General features: G+C 33.1%; 1 protein-coding gene across 1 annotated transcript in view; it reads right to left on the bottom strand.

Moving 5' to 3' along the window:
* The window catches only part of SP2353 (EGF like, fibronectin type III and laminin G domains protein pikachurin), a 400,085-nt gene that overhangs the window by 342,633 nt on the left and 36,797 nt on the right, over positions 1-20,655 (bottom strand). Inside the window, exon 2 of the mRNA XM_089646527.1 lies at positions 17,272-17,388. Coding sequence (XP_089502653.1) covers positions 17,272-17,388 — 117 coding nt within the window. The remainder of the gene's footprint in view (positions 1-17,271; positions 17,389-20,655) is intronic.

A 20,655-nucleotide genomic window follows, 5' to 3' on the forward strand; every position in this document is an offset into this window, starting at 1 on the left:
CTCATCTGGGACCATTGTTTTTCATTTTATAAATTAATGATTTGATCAATGATGTAAAATAATCTGAAATAGAATTATTATGATGTTAAGCTATACAAGCCAATAAAAAGTCTAAATGTCAATTTACAACATGATTTAAATAATATTTGACAACAAAATCAAATATATCTAAATGTCATCACATTGTCTTTTCGAGAAATAAAAAATAAAATATTATTCTTTAAACAACAACAACATTGCAACAGTCTCAGATATTTGTGATCTCGGGATAACCTTTAATAGTAAACTACAATATAACCTTAATATAATATATATTTGAAAATAAATAAATAATCTTTAGAAGTGTAACATGCACCTACTTAAAAAAACTGCTGTCGGCAATTTGCTAAGACTGATCAATGAAATTGATTTTATTATATTCAAGAATTTTTTAAGATTTTTTAAAATATTTTCTCAATTTTACCTTATGAAATTTTTATCGTTGTATCTACCCAAGTGCTTTTGTAAAAAGCTTATCCAAAACTCACTTAATTTTTTTTTTAAATAATGTATCTCACGTGTGTGTACAGAAAAAAAAACTTTATATGTTTTTTTTAAACCACAAGTATACCCACGCACTGGCTATGCCTAAGTGGGATTATTAGTTAACATTTTATTTCTTTTTATTTGCCGTTTATGAAATAGCTTTTTTTGGAAAATATTTTTTTAAATTCAATGTACGTGTTAGATATATACAATTTACGTAAAAATATTGATAAACAAACATAAAATATAAAAATACAGTTTTAGTGGATTATATCTTCAGTGCTTTGAGTTATTTGTCATCAATCTTTTAACATATTTGAAATATTAAGAGTTCCTCAGAAAGTTCGAGGATTCCTATTAATATAACGTAACCTTTAAACTTCAAATATTATAAATTTTTTCAATTACTATCCCCAACGTTTAGACAGATTCTAATTGAAATTACAAATATTTCTTTCTCCTTTCCGTGTACTATTTTTATTCGCTTCCCATTCATATAATTTTTATCCTTTCATCTTTATTTATCTCCACACTTCTTTCCCAAGTAGCATTATCATTAGTTGGAAAGTCTTGGTCTAAAGGGATTTATCTCTTCACCGAAATTACGAAATAATATTATTACGAAAGAATTGAAGAACATATTGGAACGGAAATCGACTAGAACACGTAGTATCCGAGTTTTATTAAAAAAAGATTGAGCGACATAATAAGACATTTCCTATTATTCCACAACGATAAAAGGATATACATTAATTGAGCCGTTAGATTAAATGAAAATAAAGGTTTTTTTCATATCTCACGGTGAAGAAACTCATTTGTAACAGTGACAAAGGAATTTTATGAAACAGAATAGTTTTTCTTTATGTTATTCTATATTCTCCTCATTTAGGAACTCGAGGTACAAGAAAGAATTGACACAAGAAAATGTACAAGCGTTTAAATATTGTGGATAGATTGTTACGAATTGTTACAATAATATCGATTCACACTTAATATCGATCAAACAGCAGTCAGCATTGGTTAGAGCGGGACATTAGTCATGACATATTCAGTCTTTGGCGAGTTTATTTTTGGCGAGCGGTCTAGGAGGAAGGTTTTGCGAACGGCTTCTCTGGGAGTGGATTGAAATGGTGACCCAAGCGGAATATGTGGACAAGCAATTAGCGGATATCTCTAAATAGTATAAAATAAAGTCGCTATACGCGTCTGTCTGTTTGTGCCCTTAGTTCTTCTAAACTACCCAACGGGTTTTCACTATCATTTAGAGAATTTTTCCCGGAAGTTTTACATATTATATATAAAGAAAGTTAAAATATATTTACGGTCACTACATAACTAAGGCTGGCTAAACCTTATGAGATACATCAAAATAATTTACTACGTAATTGTATATCTTTAAAAGGCCTACATAAAAGTCCGCGGCGGAATATTTCCTAAGGATAACCCTTTATCTCAGGTTGTATATTGAGGCTCTAAGGACGGGTTTCAGACAATTTGAACAATTCAACAAATTTTAAAGATAATTTCCAAGTTCTGTGAAAGTCTTATTGAAGTTCTGTTACTATATCAACATTGACCAGTTACTTCACTGTGATGTATGATAATAAGGTTGAGTATTTAATCGATAGATGGCGCTAGTCATAAAGTTTACTCCAGAGTCCGTCAGATGTCGCTAGAATGTAACATATACCTGTGAGATTATATTGACAGGGAACAAGCTTCTCGAACGAGAGAATTACCAACCCTCGGATAATGAACAGTGTAGCTAAATCCAAACCTTTTTATTGTAACGTAAATAAATTCAATTATAAGAAGAACCTTTTACTATTTTCATAGAGATCCCAACATACAAATTCTGCATAGTAAATGCAGATATAACACTTCACAGAATTGAAATATTAATATAACTTGAAAAGAGCTTTCACAGTAATTTAAAATAAATGCTGAAATTTAACGAACTATTGAAATTCTCTGAAACAACTCGTCCTTAATGTAAAAAAAAAACTTAAGATTTATTTACATTTTTGAACAATTATTAAAAATGATTTAAAATCGATTTTAGTCTGACAGACAAAAATATTCGTTTCTATCTGTCCCAGAGAGCTACAATTAGAGGTGCTACTATGTACTAATGTCTCATCAAAACTTGTTCATCATTTTTAGACCAAAAAAAAAAACAATCAAAACTTTTAACATGAAACAAAGTCAAGTTCATTTGGAAAGCCAATGATGCGTTTGATTGCCTGAAAGAAGGGAAACAACCCCATAACCACCAAAAGGTCCTATTTACAATGGTAATATCTCATTTGCATAAGCTAATTAGATAGAAAGGCAGTGGCCAAAACAGCTTCAACTAAAAACATTCAAGTAGAATATTTGCCTCAACTTTCTCTGAATAAAATGGGAAATTGTGTTCTGGAAATCCTGATATTTTTCTAGATAATTTACTTATGTACAAATTCTTCATACAAATATGAGAAAGAAATTATTTAGTTTATTGAAATTATGGATGGGTAAAAGTGCGTGTATATGTGTGAGTTTATCGCCGGCTAACCTTCAGTAATAATATCCATTGATTGTCTAACTCGATAAATTAAAAAAATAATAATATTTGACAAGTCAAAATTATTTCACCAATAAATGAAGATATTATATGTCTCGACGCCATCTAGTGAGAAATTTAGCACTAACAAAGCCTTTCCTACAAAAATAAAGTTGGTTGTTTACAGGTGAAAAAAATATAAAAAGCAGTAATTTTTGATTGAGGTACTAGTACATATTGAATCATTTGGCGGGTTGGAAATAAGCCGACATACTCAGTGGATATAGAGCACCTGACCGGACATCAGAAGGCACGAGTTCAATTCCCGTTGGCGGCATTTATTTTTACTCGGGAGATATTTTCAATTTGTATTAGTATTTCGGATGACTAATTATTTGTTAAAAAAAATTATTGAAACAATCGAACTTTTATTGTTCATTTAAAGTTACAAGTTTTATCAGTAAATTTATCGGAAATGTAGAGAAAAGAAATAACTGTCAACTGTCAACGAGGCGCGAGAGATCTCGAATGAATTCAAAATGGTTTCGTTGAACATCTGACGGCACGAGGTTGAGTTACCAACTTTCAAAAGTTGCCAGCGGTCAAAAAGAATATTGAAATAATGTGCCAATTCTTGTTCTCTACAAAATAAAAAAATTATAACTACCCATCAATTCCATAGAAAGAATGTTCAAAATCAATGACCAATTATAGAAAAGTCTCAAAGCATTAAACATCTCGGGGTAGTGATTGATGGAAATCTTAGATGGGACCTACATATCACTACTTATCACGGAAAAACTTATAAAACTTTTATATATATTCCTTTAAAAATCTACGAAATGTGGTAAATAAAATGGACATCTATTACGCCTTTTATCATTATCGTATTGAATAGGGAATTATATGATGGGGATCTGCTGTATATACATTACCTGAACGCAATTCACAACGAATCATAAAGAAATTTAAAATTGTTTTGATGTACAAAAAATATATGCTAAAAATATACTATTGAAACTATTAAAAAATACTGAATCCTCTACAATACCGCGTATTCATCAAAGAAGTTCAAACACAATGACATTATTATAAAACATAAAAAATATTCCAGGTCATAAAACCACATTCAGAAAATGAAATTATATTTATTTTGCGACGACTCCACAGTATCCTTCCCCCTGATATAAAGCGAATAGTAAATTTGAATGATTACAAATCAAGAATAAAAATCTGGCTGAAAGAGATTAAAGCGATGCCATACGTAGTAATGCAAAATAATGTTTTTTTTTTTATTTTTCGCTTAGAAATGTTTCAGATGCTTTAATTAAATACTGCGAGTAGGATACATCTTGGCCTTTGAAATGATAGAGTATTTTTTAGAAAAGTTTAATTTATAATAGAAATATAAAGAAAAAAATAATTTATAAAGCCTATGAAAACTGCTTTAAAGTTCAAAATCTTCTACTTACGAACCCATTTTCGTTTATTATTTTATTGTATAGTGTGGAAAATTAACTTATTTATAAAATGATTGAAAAAAAATTAAATATTTATGCCTGAACATCCACAAATTAAAATTAATAGACACATAGACACATTCATGCATATGTATTTATATAAGTATACGACGATATGAATACCATGATATATTATTTATTATGTACGTTTTTTATGTTCATATAGGTAGGTACACAACTTTTTTTTAAATTAAGCCTTTGCATCAAGTGGGGTGAAGGATGGATGTGGGTAGGAGGTGGGGTGGTCATCGTAACTTGAATACTCGACACGTGAGATGCTTACTGCTTAGGTGCGGATTTGAAGCAAATTCGGAGAAAAATGATTTGGGTAGGACCACAATGTATTTTTTAAGTGGGGGGATTTTCATGCCTTAACTAATAACGCTCTTTCGGACAAGCGGTGAATATTCTAAGCAAACCCTAATGTACTTTGTAAACACTCGCTCTAGGTGCTACTTACAATTAAAAGTAGTGCCATCTTTAATTTTCAACGAGAACTGTTGAAATTTTAAAAATATTATATATGGTCTTACTCATTGATATATTTTTTTCAATTTTTTTTTTTGTGGAGATTAGAGGGAACTGAACCAAAATCACATTAAGTCAGGCCAGGACTATGAATCAAATTGGATCGATTATATATATCTACAAATTTTGTAGTTAAATAAGTCGAGGGTTCGCCTGTCGACTAGCAATCCTGAGGTCGCGGGTTCAAATCGCCGTGGTGTAAGACCACCTTTCAGAATTGAAACGTTGCTTCAAACGGCTTTACCCGTGTTTGGTGGCCAGATTTGAAAGGCCAGGTACTTTCTCAAATTTTCTCTTTCCGATCTCTTTCCCCTCTCCACTACATTCAGCCTCACAACATACTCCAATTGGGGACGCCATAGTCTCACTGGTTCCAGACGGTCTGGAGCAGTAAGGACTCTCGAGGTGTATTCATATAAAAAAATATAAAAAAAGACAAGAACGACTTGTGTCATAATTGTATATAAATATTATTTTTAAAGAAAGACAAACATTCCCGGGTAACGAATAAACTAACAAAATTTGAAAATCTCCTACTACTACCACAGTACCTACTTGGAAAACGTTGCTTGTGTTGTGGTAGAGGACTTGGCCAGCCGAGGAATTGAACACACAAAGCCTGGTAAGGATCCAAACGCGATGTCAACTAAGCCACCGACCGATATGGGAAGATCTTAGAGAAGTATGAAGTTTTTTTTTCTAAAATCGTTGATGCCATGGAAACCTGAAATCTTTTGTGACAAAACGAAATAAATGGTTTCGGACCACTTGCGTGAGATGAAGAAAAAATTGATCATTTATTCAAATAAAACAAAGCCTTACTTCTTACGACAGCTAATAAACGTATACCCCAACATTGAAATGTTGTTATAGCTGGTAGGTGCTATTCGAGTTGAGAAAATACCAGGCGAACAGAATGGTGAAGTCGGTTAATGTCTGAATATAAGCAGTGAAATAAAAGCTTTTACTTTTAATGGGGAGATTTAAGCAGGTTTATGACAGAAATCCATTTAGTCTCATGTTCGAATGTTTTAACGCAAAGAAAACATTTTACAGAAAATTAAATAGACAGACTAGGCCTTTGTGAAGGACATTTTTTTTTAGTGGGTAGACTTTGAGAGAAATAATTGAAGGCAGTAACTCTTAGTATATTGTATAATTATTATACTTGAGGGTGACGGTAGGCAGAGATAAATAAAAGAGGTTGTATTATCGCATTGATTTTTTGTGTAGTTAGATTAGTTGTGTAATTGTGCATCATGAAGGGATGCTTGTAGGTCACATCACAGAGGGATATGAATCCGTGGTCAACGCGCGGTGTGCGGAGACTGGATGATGAACTTCTTCGAACCAATGCTTGATACTGAGGTGAAGATGATAGATAGCGAATCATCCATGCCGATTGGTCGACACCGCGGCGGTGGAGATAATTGGTGGCGAATCCAGCAGACCAAAGCTCAACACCGTAGAAGCGGAGATGAACGGTAGTGAGTCTAGAAGGTTTCACCTGTAATAAGCGCTGCTCATACTGAAGTTTTCGGACGTTCTAGATTGCACTAGGTTTCACTGTGAATTATTTGAGTAGCTTGCCGCTACAAACTGTTCAAATTTCCAAGACAACCAAATATTATGTGTGGTGAAGGTTCAGTTCAGTATCATAACCAATCATTTTATTTTAATGTTATACTCTGTTCAACCGTTTTTAGTTTATACTAGCCGAGTTAACCACGTGAAAAATCAATGAATATTATAATTGTAGGTATTGTGAAACTGAAAGTTAGTTGAAAGCATTTGCCTCGAGATCATGGGCTTTCGAAGCAAGAAATTTACCTTTCGAAATTTAATATAATTTATTTTATTTACATACGATTTTTACACGATTGTAAAATGGGGGCTTCACCACCTAATGAGGCTCACATTGCCAAATAATATTTTGTGAATTAAAATACTCCTAATTTATCGATAAAAAATAAAGTTGAAAAATTGCGTTCTGTCAAATATTTCAACAAAATAAAATAACATTTCAAATCAAGAATAATTTCATTGTTAAAATAATTTTGGTGCCTTCTTCACAGTTTGTGATTAAATTAATTAATCGCGATGTGATTAAATCAATTTAAAGTTAATTGCACTTAAATAATTCTACGCATTACGCAGGGATAAGAAGGAATATGTTACTTCACATCACTCGTGCATCCACTGTCGCTTAGGTATTTTTCAAGTGTAAGTGCGTAAATCTATTATTTTTCTTCTGAAAACATATCAGCAAGTGTGTAACCTATTTGCGTCAATCATTCGCAATTTATGAAAATCATCAATGTGCAAAATCAAGGATGAACGATCCAACAACATATTCTAAATCGGAACCATAAATAGATAATCTTTTTTCGCAGAATAATACTAATAATAATATGTTGCTTATTTATATAGGTAGCACCATTTTCGTGAAAAATCACCTCAAGGGCGCTAAAACACTGTTACATATAAGATTTGTAACAAGGTGTGTTTATCACTTTACTTACATTGCATCTATGGTCTTGGAGTGTGGGGCCTTTAAGTACCTACACATCGTCATTTCGCTATTGGTCAAATTGACAGCCCTGGAATTCTGAGAGTTGCCAATCCTGAGGGAGCGAAAATCTGTGATTTGCATTGGAAGCAGTGGCCATTCTTCGATCACCTGCCCAAAGCACTGGGCATTCCTCTTGGCTGAGGTTCGACGAACACATTCGCCAATTTTGTGAGCATCAGCTTTTGCATATGGAGCATTGACCAATGGATTAATGGAATCGGATGACATCTGCCGATCCTGATTAGTTAAGAGGGACCCTTTTGGAAACCAGCAGCGTGAGGCTGTTTTGCAACGGACTAAAGCATTATTTTTTGGATAAATTATAAACTGGGACAGTTGCTGTGAAGAACCGGAATCTACTACTTCGCATCAAAAACGAACTGGTATCACACCTTCATTTTACGTATGCAAGCCCTTTGCCAGACAGATTTAGAATAAATAATTAGACAAATATACAATAATTAGATTTAGTAGGATGCTAATTAATTTCTTTGTTATTATGTCTTTTTTGTGGTAATACATTTTAGTATTCTTAATTTTTTTATTTTTTGATAATTAGCCCATCCTTACTTTTATTTCTTGCCACTTAATCCCACGGTAACAACACTCTAAGACATCTAAGACACCAGCAACGGAAACCAAAGCTAAGTAAAATAAATCCTTCCCCGTTCCATAAACCTTCCATAAACCTTATTAACTTCTCTTCATTAGATTTATTTTTCTACTGCGAAAACTTAATGTTTTTATTTATGAGTTTTTAAACTGATTGTTTCAATATATCTCTACAAAATCATAACTACTCCAATATTTTGAATCCTCGCCAAAATCAAAGATAAACTAAAGACATAACATAAGACTAAACACAGGTTTTTTTTGCATAATATATAAGTCCTGTCGTGTTGCAACCATGTGACGTCGCTCTGCCTCCACTTAAACATTGTGTAGTTAAAAAAAACACTCAACTTTCAATAAACGGACCTATCGCGAAACAAACGTGTTGTCAATTAATTACCCTTCGAAAAGTTGATGCGACAGCTGGGTAACTACCGCTGAATCAGCATATTCCACAAATCTATACTATGGTACAAAACTCTACAACAAAATACCACTTTAATTGAAAACTCACAACAATATTTAAACCTTTAAATCTCAAATTAAAAGCTATATACAAAACACAGATAGATCAGAATTACTGAAACGTAGTTACTTCAATAAATTTGGGTGAACATTGTTTTTATGCAATGGCAAGGTGATCCTGGCGCAAGTGGAGACAGCGGTAGCGAGGAGGTAGCAAGAGAGAGGCAAGATAACGATGGAGGTGGATTTTTTTTTTGGCCGGCGCTGGTTTTTTGAAAACCAAATTTTTTTCTTGAATATTGACTCAGTTTTAAAGGGAGTGTTTTATTCCTACCAAGTAATAGTTTTTAAATGAGTTTGTAAATGAATTCGTCGTTCCTCCCGTTGATAGCGTGATCTCCTTCGTTCGTATTCTTCCGAAATGGTGGAAATGGCTGACATGGTTGGTGAGGTCATTCCCTCTGGTTGGAGTTGAAAAAAAAGCCCTGCAAATTGTGCCGAGATCTACGCGATCCTCACCACGCTCATAATAAGGCAGTTGGCTGAGAAAAAACAACAGGTTGCCAAGAAGATTGGAAGAGAATCCTACATTTAAACCAGAAGAACACGCCCGGCAAAGAATGCTACCTTCAATCCAGAAGAACACGCCTGGAAGAGAATGCTACATTTAAGCCAGAAGAATACGCCCGGAAGACAATGCGACCTTCAATCCAGAATAACACGCCTGATACAGAATTCTACCTTCAATCCAGAACAACACGCCTGGAAGAGAATGCTACATTTAAGCCAGAAGAATACGCCCAGAAGAGAATGCGACCTTCAATCCAGAAAAACACGCCTGGAACAGAATGCTACCTTTAATCCAGAAAAACACGCCTGGAACAGAATGCTATCTTCCATCCAGAAGAACACGCCTGGAAGAGAATGCTACATTTAAGCCAGAAGAACACGCCCGGAAGAAAATGCGACCTTCAATCCAGAATAACACGCCTGGAACAGAATTCTACCTTCAATAAATTCCTTTATTGTTATCTCTCTCTGGTTTTAGCTCTCAAATATATTGATAGTTGTAAAAAGCATTTGCTCTTATCTTTATACTTTCATTAATCAAAGAGATGTAATCTTCGCCCTTCTGACTGAAAACAGTATCAGCTTGATCCACAAATCTTGAGTTTAATTTAATTTGATTCATTCTCTCGTTATATTTATCACATGTAAAAAGGTGAGTAACATTTTTCTACATCACAGATTATGCGTGACAATACTGACACCGAATGCGGACTGAAACCGAAACTACTCAACTGAACTAAAAAACGTCAAACTTAATATATCTATAATTATTTCAGAAAAAAACACTAGTGAATTTATTTATAAATCCTTTGTACAGGGTTTTCCAATAAGAGGTGTTATTTTGATATTGAATCGTAAAATATCAATGGTTTTTGTTGCTTGTGTGGCACGTAGCGCCGTCTTGTTGAAATTAAACGTTGTCCAAATCAATACAATCCAATTTTGGCCATAAAAAATCATTAATCATCTCTCGATAGCGCAATCCATTCACCGTAACTGTTGCTCCAGCCTCACTTTCAAAAAAGTAAGGTCCAATGACTCCGCCGGACCATAAACCGCACCAAAGAGTCACACGTTGGGAAAAGAAAGGCTTTTCAACAATAACTCTTGGATTTTCCGAGCCCCAGATTCGACAATTTTGCTTGTTGACGAAGCCACCGAGGTGGAAATGGGCCTCATCACTCAACACGATTTGCATTTGATTCACTCAAGTGAATTTTAATAATTTCAATGCGTTGTTGAAGCGTGTATTGTTCCATTTTTATTAATGGCGTAGTTTCAATTTGTCAAATGTTAAAAAAATAACAGCTTTAAAATTAACATCTACTGAAATAGCGGGCTATTTCAAATGACACCTCTTATTGGAAAACCCTGTATTATCCATGCTACTAAATTTTAATAATATGTTAATGAAATCGTTAAGGATGTCATTATTTCTATTAATTACAAAAAAAGTAAGACAATAATACACTTATATACTGTACCACCATACCTGAAGACGAAGATGCATCGTTTCACCAGGGTGATACTGAGTTGAAAATCATGAACGAAGCTACGAAGCTCGTCATTAATTTAAAAATGTATTAGACCCCACACTTATATTTGATTGCAGAAATTTATTATCAACGTCAAGATATTTATAATATGTACAGCCCACGGTTCATAGAAAATATATGAGTACTGTTGTATTTTCTACAAACCTTGGGTACAGCAATTTTATTTAAATAAATACTTTTTCTTACCCAGTTCCAACTTTTATTCTCTTTGAAGACTTCTTTTAAAAATTATTTTCAATTATCCTGTAAACACATTACATATTTTTTATTGAACATCCGGGATAATTTAAAGTCAATACCCACATTTATACCACCACGAAAATGTTTGAATAAAGTCAAATAAATATAACAATAAGACGCTTTCAAAACGTGACTGTTCTAGAGGTAGCCGAAGATAAAATTGAGAATAGGGGTCACAAACAAACAGGTGCTAGAAGGAGAAGTAAGGCAAGATAAAGAAAATTAAAACGACACACCTCGGACAAATTCCATGAAGCAACAAGTTGTGCTATATACCAAATTTGTTTTCCAGTGGGGACTGGGAAGCCAAAGGGAAGCTGGAGATTTTAAAAGCCAAAAACGTTCAAAAGTGAACAGATCTTTGTTGTTCAAGATCTTCTTCTAATCACATAAATCTTAGTAGTCTCAGAAGAGGACGTACGTGATATCGTCGTTCTAGCGTCTTCTATATTTTTCGATTTCATACTAGATATGTGAAAAGGAAGATAGACATGTGAAGGCACATCATGGAAAAATGAGAAAAACGACTTAAAAATGTAGGTAACCTAGATTATTGCCTATAAGTTACAGTTGCTTTCAGTGACATTTTCAGTGACAGACAGTTTTTGATGTTTAAAATTATAGTTAACTAAATAACTAACCATCACTCTTTTCCCGCATACGTTGGACTGCAACACTATTGAAATATATCCTTGCTTCATACACACTCGTACAACGTATTCTACATACCCTTATGTTATTTTAACACTTAACATGGCCCGACTCGAGTATTTGTTCACCGTGCCTTCGTCAGACGTCCCAGAATCTTTCCATCCCTTAATCCCTTTCTCAATTTTACTCATTTCATTTTTTACACGGCAATTCATGGTTTTGCTACACAAATGCGGTATAATTTCTAAAGTATTAATTTACATTTATCCTAGTAGTCGTTCGCATATTTAAACCGTTCGTTTTGATCATATCTCGGTAACTTTGCAAAACACTTTGATTTTAAACATTCTAATATGACTTTTGAAACACGTGTAATATAATGAGTACCATAATATTCCTTCCCCGTTATGAAACACCGTGCAATACACGCAGGCTCAAATTGCAAACTGCAATATCACCAGCATACGGAAGCAGGCAGTGCCGGGAACACGTAAACGTGGAATAATTCATGTTGGGGGGGGTGGTGTTTGGAAGAGCGAGGGGTGGCAGTCGCCACGTGAGATACACGTAGATTCTACGTGTTGATTAATGGCACAATGAAGCAGCGGTCGGTCCTGGAAAATACGTTCTTCGGATAAGTGATCGACAACCTGTCAGTTTGGTCAGCTTATTTTCAAAATTATAGTTTTTCTCTGAAAATAAAAAAAAAATTTAGCAAAAAATATACCTGTCCATTTATCAACTATTTATACAGGGTGTATCGGCACTAACCCGACAAACTTTAACCAGCTATTCCTTAGCACATTTGGAGTAAAAAATGTTATTGGCACTTTGCTGTCCGGTAGCATTTTTTTTCAGAAAGTAACCACTGTAAAACCAATAACTTACAAATAAAGTTTAAATTCGTAAGAATAACAGTCATGTCATGCTAAGTATTAAAAAAATAATAAGAACCAATAGAATACAAACTAATTTCTACAATAAATATTGATGAAAGAACAAGACCACTAATATGATATGAAAAATTTATATTCGAAACACGCAGCAGCAATTAAGCACTTTCAACCCTCTCTCGCGTATGTGTCATTTGTATAACGAAATTGGCATGATCACTGATCAGTGCAATTTATATATGAAGGAGATGCGGAAGAGCATTGTTGGGAAGTATCTAGCTATTGAGATCAAGTCACTAAAATGGCAATAGCTATTTCAACCAAAGTGTCGATTCAGTATGGTAGTCTTTCACCAGGAAGATACTAGCGTATCTACCACAGCTAATATTATCCACTAAGATTTATTTGTTGTTAATAAAACCAACGATTCACAGGAGAAACTCATTTTGGCAAGCAAGAATAGTGTATAAGAATACGAAAGTATAAGAATTTTTGCTGTTCAACATTGAGTTTAGTGGTAAGTGACATTTTTTTAAGACAGCGACCGGTTTAGTTACCACTTATCACTGTCCTAAACACTGTCCTCGTGTAAACAGACCGTAAGATACTTCAAAGGCGGAGATTACATTTAAGCACCCATTTTGTCCTAAAATTTTAGCATACACTTTCCGTGTATATTCCTAAAACTTGGTGTTTTGCTGATTTCGTGTAGATAAAGTGTGCTCCCTAACACTAGTTTGAAACTAACCCAAAGGTGATTTTGAGAAACCGAGGTGCTCGTTATCACAACGTTAATGATCTCTGCTTCAGGATTCTGGAATCTGGAGAAAACAAGGCAGTAGTAGGACTGGTAAGCATTCATTTGCTAGAGAAAACAAGCGAACTGTTCTACCAGCGTTTTGTTGGCAAAACATGGCGTTTATATTAGAAATAAGTTCACAAAATTTATGAAAAATTCAAATCCCTTGTTTTTACAGATTTCGTGAAAACACGAGCGTAGTGAACAAGATTAAGAAAGGTAATACGTATTTCTCTGAAAATCGATGATATAACAGCGGTCAATATACACAATATATGTTGGTATTCTCCAATTGGGAATTGACTCGTTTGGTAGAGTGGTCGACATCAGTTCCTGGATAGTAATTTTCAATCCTCGTAAATATCATATTTCCAATGTTAATCGAGACTGTACTAAAATGTGCTAAAGATAGCCTATATTTTTGGGTTGAAATGTTGCATCGCCTTATCAGGTTCCTATTTTCATTTGATCACCGAACCCAACTCTGACTGTTTGAGTTAAAACACTATTCTATAATCATTTTTATATTTTTCTACACTCATTTGTTTATAAGTTTATCTATTTCATAGTTGTGTTTAAAAAAATGCAACTAATTTTGGAAAAATCTAAATAACGAAAATCGTCCACTTTTATTGTACACATGTTAAATTATTTATATTTTTTATTTACCTATTATTACCAGCTCATTATGTTATGCTTGTGTTATGTTTATTTTATGTTTATTTATCTATATGTTGTGTATATTTATATACTTCAATTTGATTTATTTGTTTATAATTTCGTCTATTTCATAATTCTTTTTTTAATTCTACTAATTTTGGAAAAATCTGTTATGTAAAATAACTAAAAATACCCTTTTTTATTGTAAACAGTTTCCTATTTGTATAATTTTGTAGTTTATATAAAACCGTTTACCGTTTATGTTTTTGTCACGTTATTTTACATTATGTTACGTTATGTTATGTTTACGTATGTTACGTTATTTTACGTAATGTTACGTTATGTTACGTTATGTTACGTTATATTACGTTATATTACGTTATTTCAGGTTTATATTCTATAAACATCTGTATATTTATATACTCTCATTTGCTGTAGTTTTTTATAAGGGAAAAATGTAAATTGAGGGCCAAGATCACCCTTAATGGGTGAAAGCCAAAATAATAAAAAAAAACAACCATCCTAAATATGTTAACAGTAATAAAAATATATAGTAATACCTCCAGGCAATGTATTTACTTATATACCCGAAACATAAATATTTATCTTTGTGATGAACGAAAGTCCATGCCCCAAATATTGTACTTATTTTATTTTATTTATTTTTTATTTTGTTTATTTATTTATTCACCCCATGAAGGCTTTAACGAGTATATAATGTTTAAGGTAATCTGATCAGGATTACAATAATGTGTGTATATTACTTAGCATAATAGGCCGAGTACAGACAATATTAGCAGGTACAATACTATTTGTCGTTGAGAGTTGTAGTACATTCAAGTAATAGTTGTTCAATAAATAATAATGAGTACCTACAAGATAGGTACTATGAAAATAGTAGCAGAACAATATTTGAAAACAATTTTGATGTTAGGAAAATAGATATGAAATGTTTATTGTTGAGAATTTTAGTATTTAGCAAACCTTTATAATGCCAGATTGGGTATTATACAGAGCATACCCTAACATTAGTATAGGAATAAACATGAACGGTTTGTTGTACAGCAAATGTATAATAAAAAAAATTTACTATGCCCGATTGGGTGTTTTATGGAACATAGAACAATAGATAGATACAAAGATAAAGTGTGGATGTAAGAAAAAAAACACTTTGTGGATCAGTTACAAAGATTATGATGTATTTTTTTTTAGTTTGATCTATAATTATTACCTAGTCTGTGGAGCCTCTGTTTGGCGAATTTTTTTTCAGATTTTGGAACATTATAGAGAGTAGTCTGTCTTGTATTACGCGTGGGTACACGATAAATAATAAAGTTCGTTAAATCCATGGCGTCCATAGACATATGAATATTAGTAGACCTGCCCTAAGTGATTAAAAGCGTATTATCCCCACTCCCCATACCGGTTCCATTGAGCCGGCTGGGCTCGCATATGGCCTCAAGTGAAATTTGAAAACGTGACGTCATCATTCTTGTGCGAACTATGGTCGAGGCATCATCGGTTCATTTTACAAAATAACACGGCAAAATGTTGACTTGTACTATGAAAACTTGTAAAAATAGATTTGAAAAAGAGAATAAACCCAATTGTCGTATTACATTCCATATATAAGCATTATTTTACTTTATTTTAAGCATATTCACATCGTATAATATAGATCAGTTTTAGAAACATATACTATCACATCGAGAAACGTCTGGACGCGAAACACAAAGCTGGTTGGTTGCTGGGAAGTAAATTATGAACATTTATAAAAGTGTCTTAACTAAATACTTAAACGAAATATTCGACTCTGAAAATGCAACCGAATTTTTTTGCCGAATTTGGACTTCGCAAATTTGTTCATAACGTGGCGAGTAATTTGCGCTCCCATGTAAAAATGTCTTTTCATTCTAAAGCAGATTTTACTTTTAAGAAGTAAATGGTGATATTATAATGCGAGATGCCTATTTACTGTCAGATTGATTTATTGACGAATCACAGTCAGCCTTACTCCCTTCGTTCTTCAACAGTTGATTTTACCCCTCGCCATTATCTTCTCGTCTATTAATTCCTATGTCTGTGATGGCGTCCAATCTGCGATTCGCCATTTTGAAAAGACAAACTAAATCAATCGTTGTCCGCCTTGATGTTAAATCGGTTAAGTTTAGTAAGTCCATTAAAAAGGTGTAATTAATATCTTCGACTGGAATTCGTAATTTATAGTTAATATACAGGGTGTATCGACTGTATCGGCACATACCCGACAAACTTTAACCAGCTATTCCTTAGCATATTTGGAGTAAAAAATCTTATGTGCACTTTGCTGTCCGGTAACGTTTTTTTTTAATAAAAAATTTACTATTCATATTTTCACCACATGTCACCACTGTTTTATCCTTTGTCAAAGTTTGAAAACCCATCTGGCAAATATTTTATTCGAATTCCGTTGAATAATGCACGTGTGTACCTTTATTGGCGCACTTTTAATATCACAACGAAATGGCACGGCACCATTCGTCTCATTTTTAACTATTATTATTTAGTGTGTGCGAAAGAGCGAAGACGCTTTTTGACATACTTGCTTATAACAGCTGTTGAACACGAAACGCAATGCCAATGACAGTGATGTAGTGTGGAAATTTTAATTTTTTTTTGTTTTTAATTGAAAAAAAAAATGCTACCGGACAGCAAAGTGCCCATAACATTTTTTATTCCAAATGTGCTAAGGAATAGCTGGTTAAAGTTTGTCGGGTTAGTGCCGATACACCCTGTACAGATACTTCAACGTGGAAATATTTTTTTTATGACAAAATTAAATGTTTGCACACTTTATTATACAATATTTATATCTAAGCCATCGTATTGTAGTAAAAAAAACTGGTGAATTTTTTGAGTTACTAACTCTATCGTCAATTATTTTCTATATTCCTTGACTGTCATCTTTTTAATGTAATTTACCTTTTTTTCATGTCTTTGAAATTTTCTTTTTATTTATTTGCAGTAAGAATTTTTGATATCCGATTATCAAATTTAGAATAATTATTTTAAAGAAACTGAAATAGCCTTGAAAAGATACTGATAAAAATAAGTAAGAAGTCCACGCGTACAACTGTAACGCGTGCACGTGACACCCACCTTGACAGCTGTACCCGTCCACGTGCAACACGTGCGGGGGCCGGCATCCGCACTCGTAGGTACCATCGTGCAGTTCTCGGCACAGCTCCGCGCAGGGACTACCGCGCCCGCAGCGACCTGGAAGGGGAACAACGGTCATGTTAGGAACTAGAAGATTTTTTCTTTAACTTCTTCTTCTTTTAACTTCTTCCTCTTCTTTTGACTTTTTTTAAGCAAGTCATATATATTATGAAAACCTATCATTTATTATAAATCCTCCTACTTCAATCATTGCACAAGTAATATTTATTATAATTTATAAACTTCAGTGAAGGACATAAAACAAGTAGTTCTGTGAATAGTAGACCTCGCGTCCAAAATAATTTGGTCCTACTTTTCACTTTTTCAATAAATCAAAACCAAAATTTCCGATTATGTATTTGTATACCTACTCAATAATAATCATTGTATTTAATGTCTATATTTTTTTTTTTTTGAAAAGTAAATTTCACAATTTTTTCAAAAAAACAATACTAAAATAATGACATTTTTTTCAAACTTTCTTCAGGCAGATTTAAATGCGAATAAACGCGAAATTCCAAATAGAGTAAAAAGAGTTCGCTACGCGTACATACAAAAACTTATTTCAGGTAATATTAGTTAATTTTATATTATCTCTATTATTAAATCTATCATTGAATGTTGTAAAATCACTCGATTCATGCAGTCAATTTATGTGGTAATCATTTCTTTATTGAATATCAAAAGAAAACATAACTCAAGTAATGAAGAAAAGTACTTGGAAACCTGTGATTTTTAAACTGTGATAAGTGAACGAGTAAAAGTTGCAGACAAAATTAACTAGTAGAAAAGTCAACAGATGTCGCACATTAAAATGAAAACGATATATTTTTGCAAGACACTATCTAGATAACATTTAGTTTGGGCAGTAAAAATAAAGATAAAGTTGATATAGTCAATTTTTTTAACCCCACACAATTTCCGTCGGGGCCTATGCCATCTTTGGGTATGTTGTGTGGAAGGCATTTTTAAGGAAAGGAATAAGAGAGAATTTCTGAGAAGAAAATGGTGTGACGGGTGGGTAGTAATCTAGTGGTCAATGTGTCCAGGAGTGACAGACATGTGAATCTATCCCTCCCGTTGCGATGCAAGACGATTGGTCAAGAGAGACTAGCTGAAGAGGTAAGAGGGTCTCCTTATACCAGCCTCACCTGATCCGGCTCGTCACAAAACTGGTGGGCAGGCGTATCCGCCGCCAAGATCTGAACACAACCCGAGTACCCCTGCTAAGTAATGAAACGTAGCATACGACTTGGGGTTATTTATGGCAGAGGTGTTGGTTACCCAATAAATCCAATAAAATATCCATACCCGCCTCCCAAATTGCGCATAATAAAGTGCTCAGTTGTCAGAGCACTCTCCCGGTAAGGGAGAGGTCCTGGGTTCAAATCCTAGATGCGACTAAATCTTTTTTATTTTTTTGTTGTCTTTTACATTAAATATTACAGTTTTAGGTTTTACTCATTAAGTTATCCCCAAAATAAAGATATAAATGTTTTTGATCCAAACATTTTATACGAAATCAATTAAATCTTTCTCGTTATACTTTAGTGAAAACGAAAAATAATTATACTCACACAATATCGTCCTGTCACGAAAGGTATAAACAACTTAAATTTTAAAAGGAAAAAAAATATTATGATCTAAAAATTAAAATGTCACAACAAAAATATTGAAATTCAATCTGTTTATGACATAAAAAGCGGGAATATTTTTCCATTGATTCTCCGATAGTCCATTCACCCAATGGACCATTTACCAGTTCACCGACTATGATATCTCCCTTAAAGCGCAACCGGCCGAACATAAAACCACCTTCTTTCACATCAAAGGCTTAGCGATGAAATTACTAAATTATTATTTTTAAAACGGATTTTCAAAACTGATAACATCAACGTTAATTTTGAAATCCTTTGACCCCAAAGAGTAAAGTAAACAAGATATGTGTTGGGGGCGAGTTTCATGACCCAAAAGTCTGGCCATTTGGGCCTTAAATTTCAAATTCAGATGTTCAGTTCTCGGTACAAATTCAAAATTAAATAGAATGGAATAATATATTATGCTATCAGGCAGTGTAAGAGATAGCGTGCGTTGTATTTTCATTGACTCTCCCGGGGCTAGAACTAAAAGTCGGTGGCTACATTAGTTTTCATTCAAATCTTCTTGGAACATATATGGAGGTGTGTGTATTATTCATTGAATGATTGGAGTCATCGATCGCAGAAGTTTTGTGGATATTACCAATTATGTAAGAATATCACCACGACTTCCCTAGGACAGAAACTTTGACGAGAAGTCTGTATGTTTTAACTGGCAAAGTCTATGTTTTTAAACTAACTGGTTAAAATATAACAGTGCCAAAAATAGCAACGTAAGATACTTTGTTAGTTTAAGTTAGTTTTTTTTCTACGCTTTTTACAACTTTTCTTCAATGATCTGTTCTGTTTTGGCATGGAGTCGTTTTTAGATGGCAGTTTTTTTTTGCTATTTAAAAAAATATTTAGAAATAATGATCTTGGTAGAAATAAGACAATGAAACCAGAAACATTTAATCTTTTACCATATACTCTAAATTAATTAAAGAGATTAAATAAAACTAAATAAAATTAAATAAGGACAATTCTCTTTAATTGAGCTACTTGGTATGTCTTTCTTTCACAAAAAAATATGTATTTTAAAAAAGCACAAATGAAAGCATAATATAAACAAAATTTTATAGCACCTAATAATTCAGTAGATACCTATTAAATATTGTACCCACTGTCAAAAGAAATATCTTAAATATGAAACGGAAATATTGTTTATCTTTATTTTATAACTAGCCCCGCCACACTTTGCTGTGGCTCAGTCTGTCTGTGCAGATAGAGAAATAATAGCGCGCGTTGCTTTTACATCCAACAGGTGGCACTGTTTTTTAAAATAAAACTTATTTGTCCAATAGATGGCGATGTTTTTTTTTCAAAAAAGTATGTTTTTACCTGTCACAGGTGACATCTATATAACATACAAAAATACGCGCTTATTCGAATGCAATTTTGTGTCAAAATTTCAAAGCAATCGATGAAGAGCTTTCAGAGATTTACGATTTTGAACAAACGAACATTTACATGTTTATCTAAATAGATAAAAGATCGAAGAAGAAGAAAAAAGATTATTTATGAAGTCTGAAATTTTAATGGAAGTGTAAAATATTAAAATATCAAATTGTTTGGTATCCATTTTGTCAATCAGTAAAAATTCTGATCGGTGAGCTCTGTGGTCGCAATTTTGTTTTCTTCTAAAAATCTAGTTCATCTCAACGTTTATGAAATATTTACTTGGAAA

The sequence above is a fragment of the Hesperophylax consimilis genome, chromosome 24 (genome assembly GCF_061612785.1).
Source record: "Hesperophylax consimilis isolate HC1 chromosome 24, BYU_Hcon_1.0, whole genome shotgun sequence".
NCBI classification, from domain to species: domain Eukaryota; kingdom Metazoa; phylum Arthropoda; class Insecta; order Trichoptera; family Limnephilidae; genus Hesperophylax; species Hesperophylax consimilis.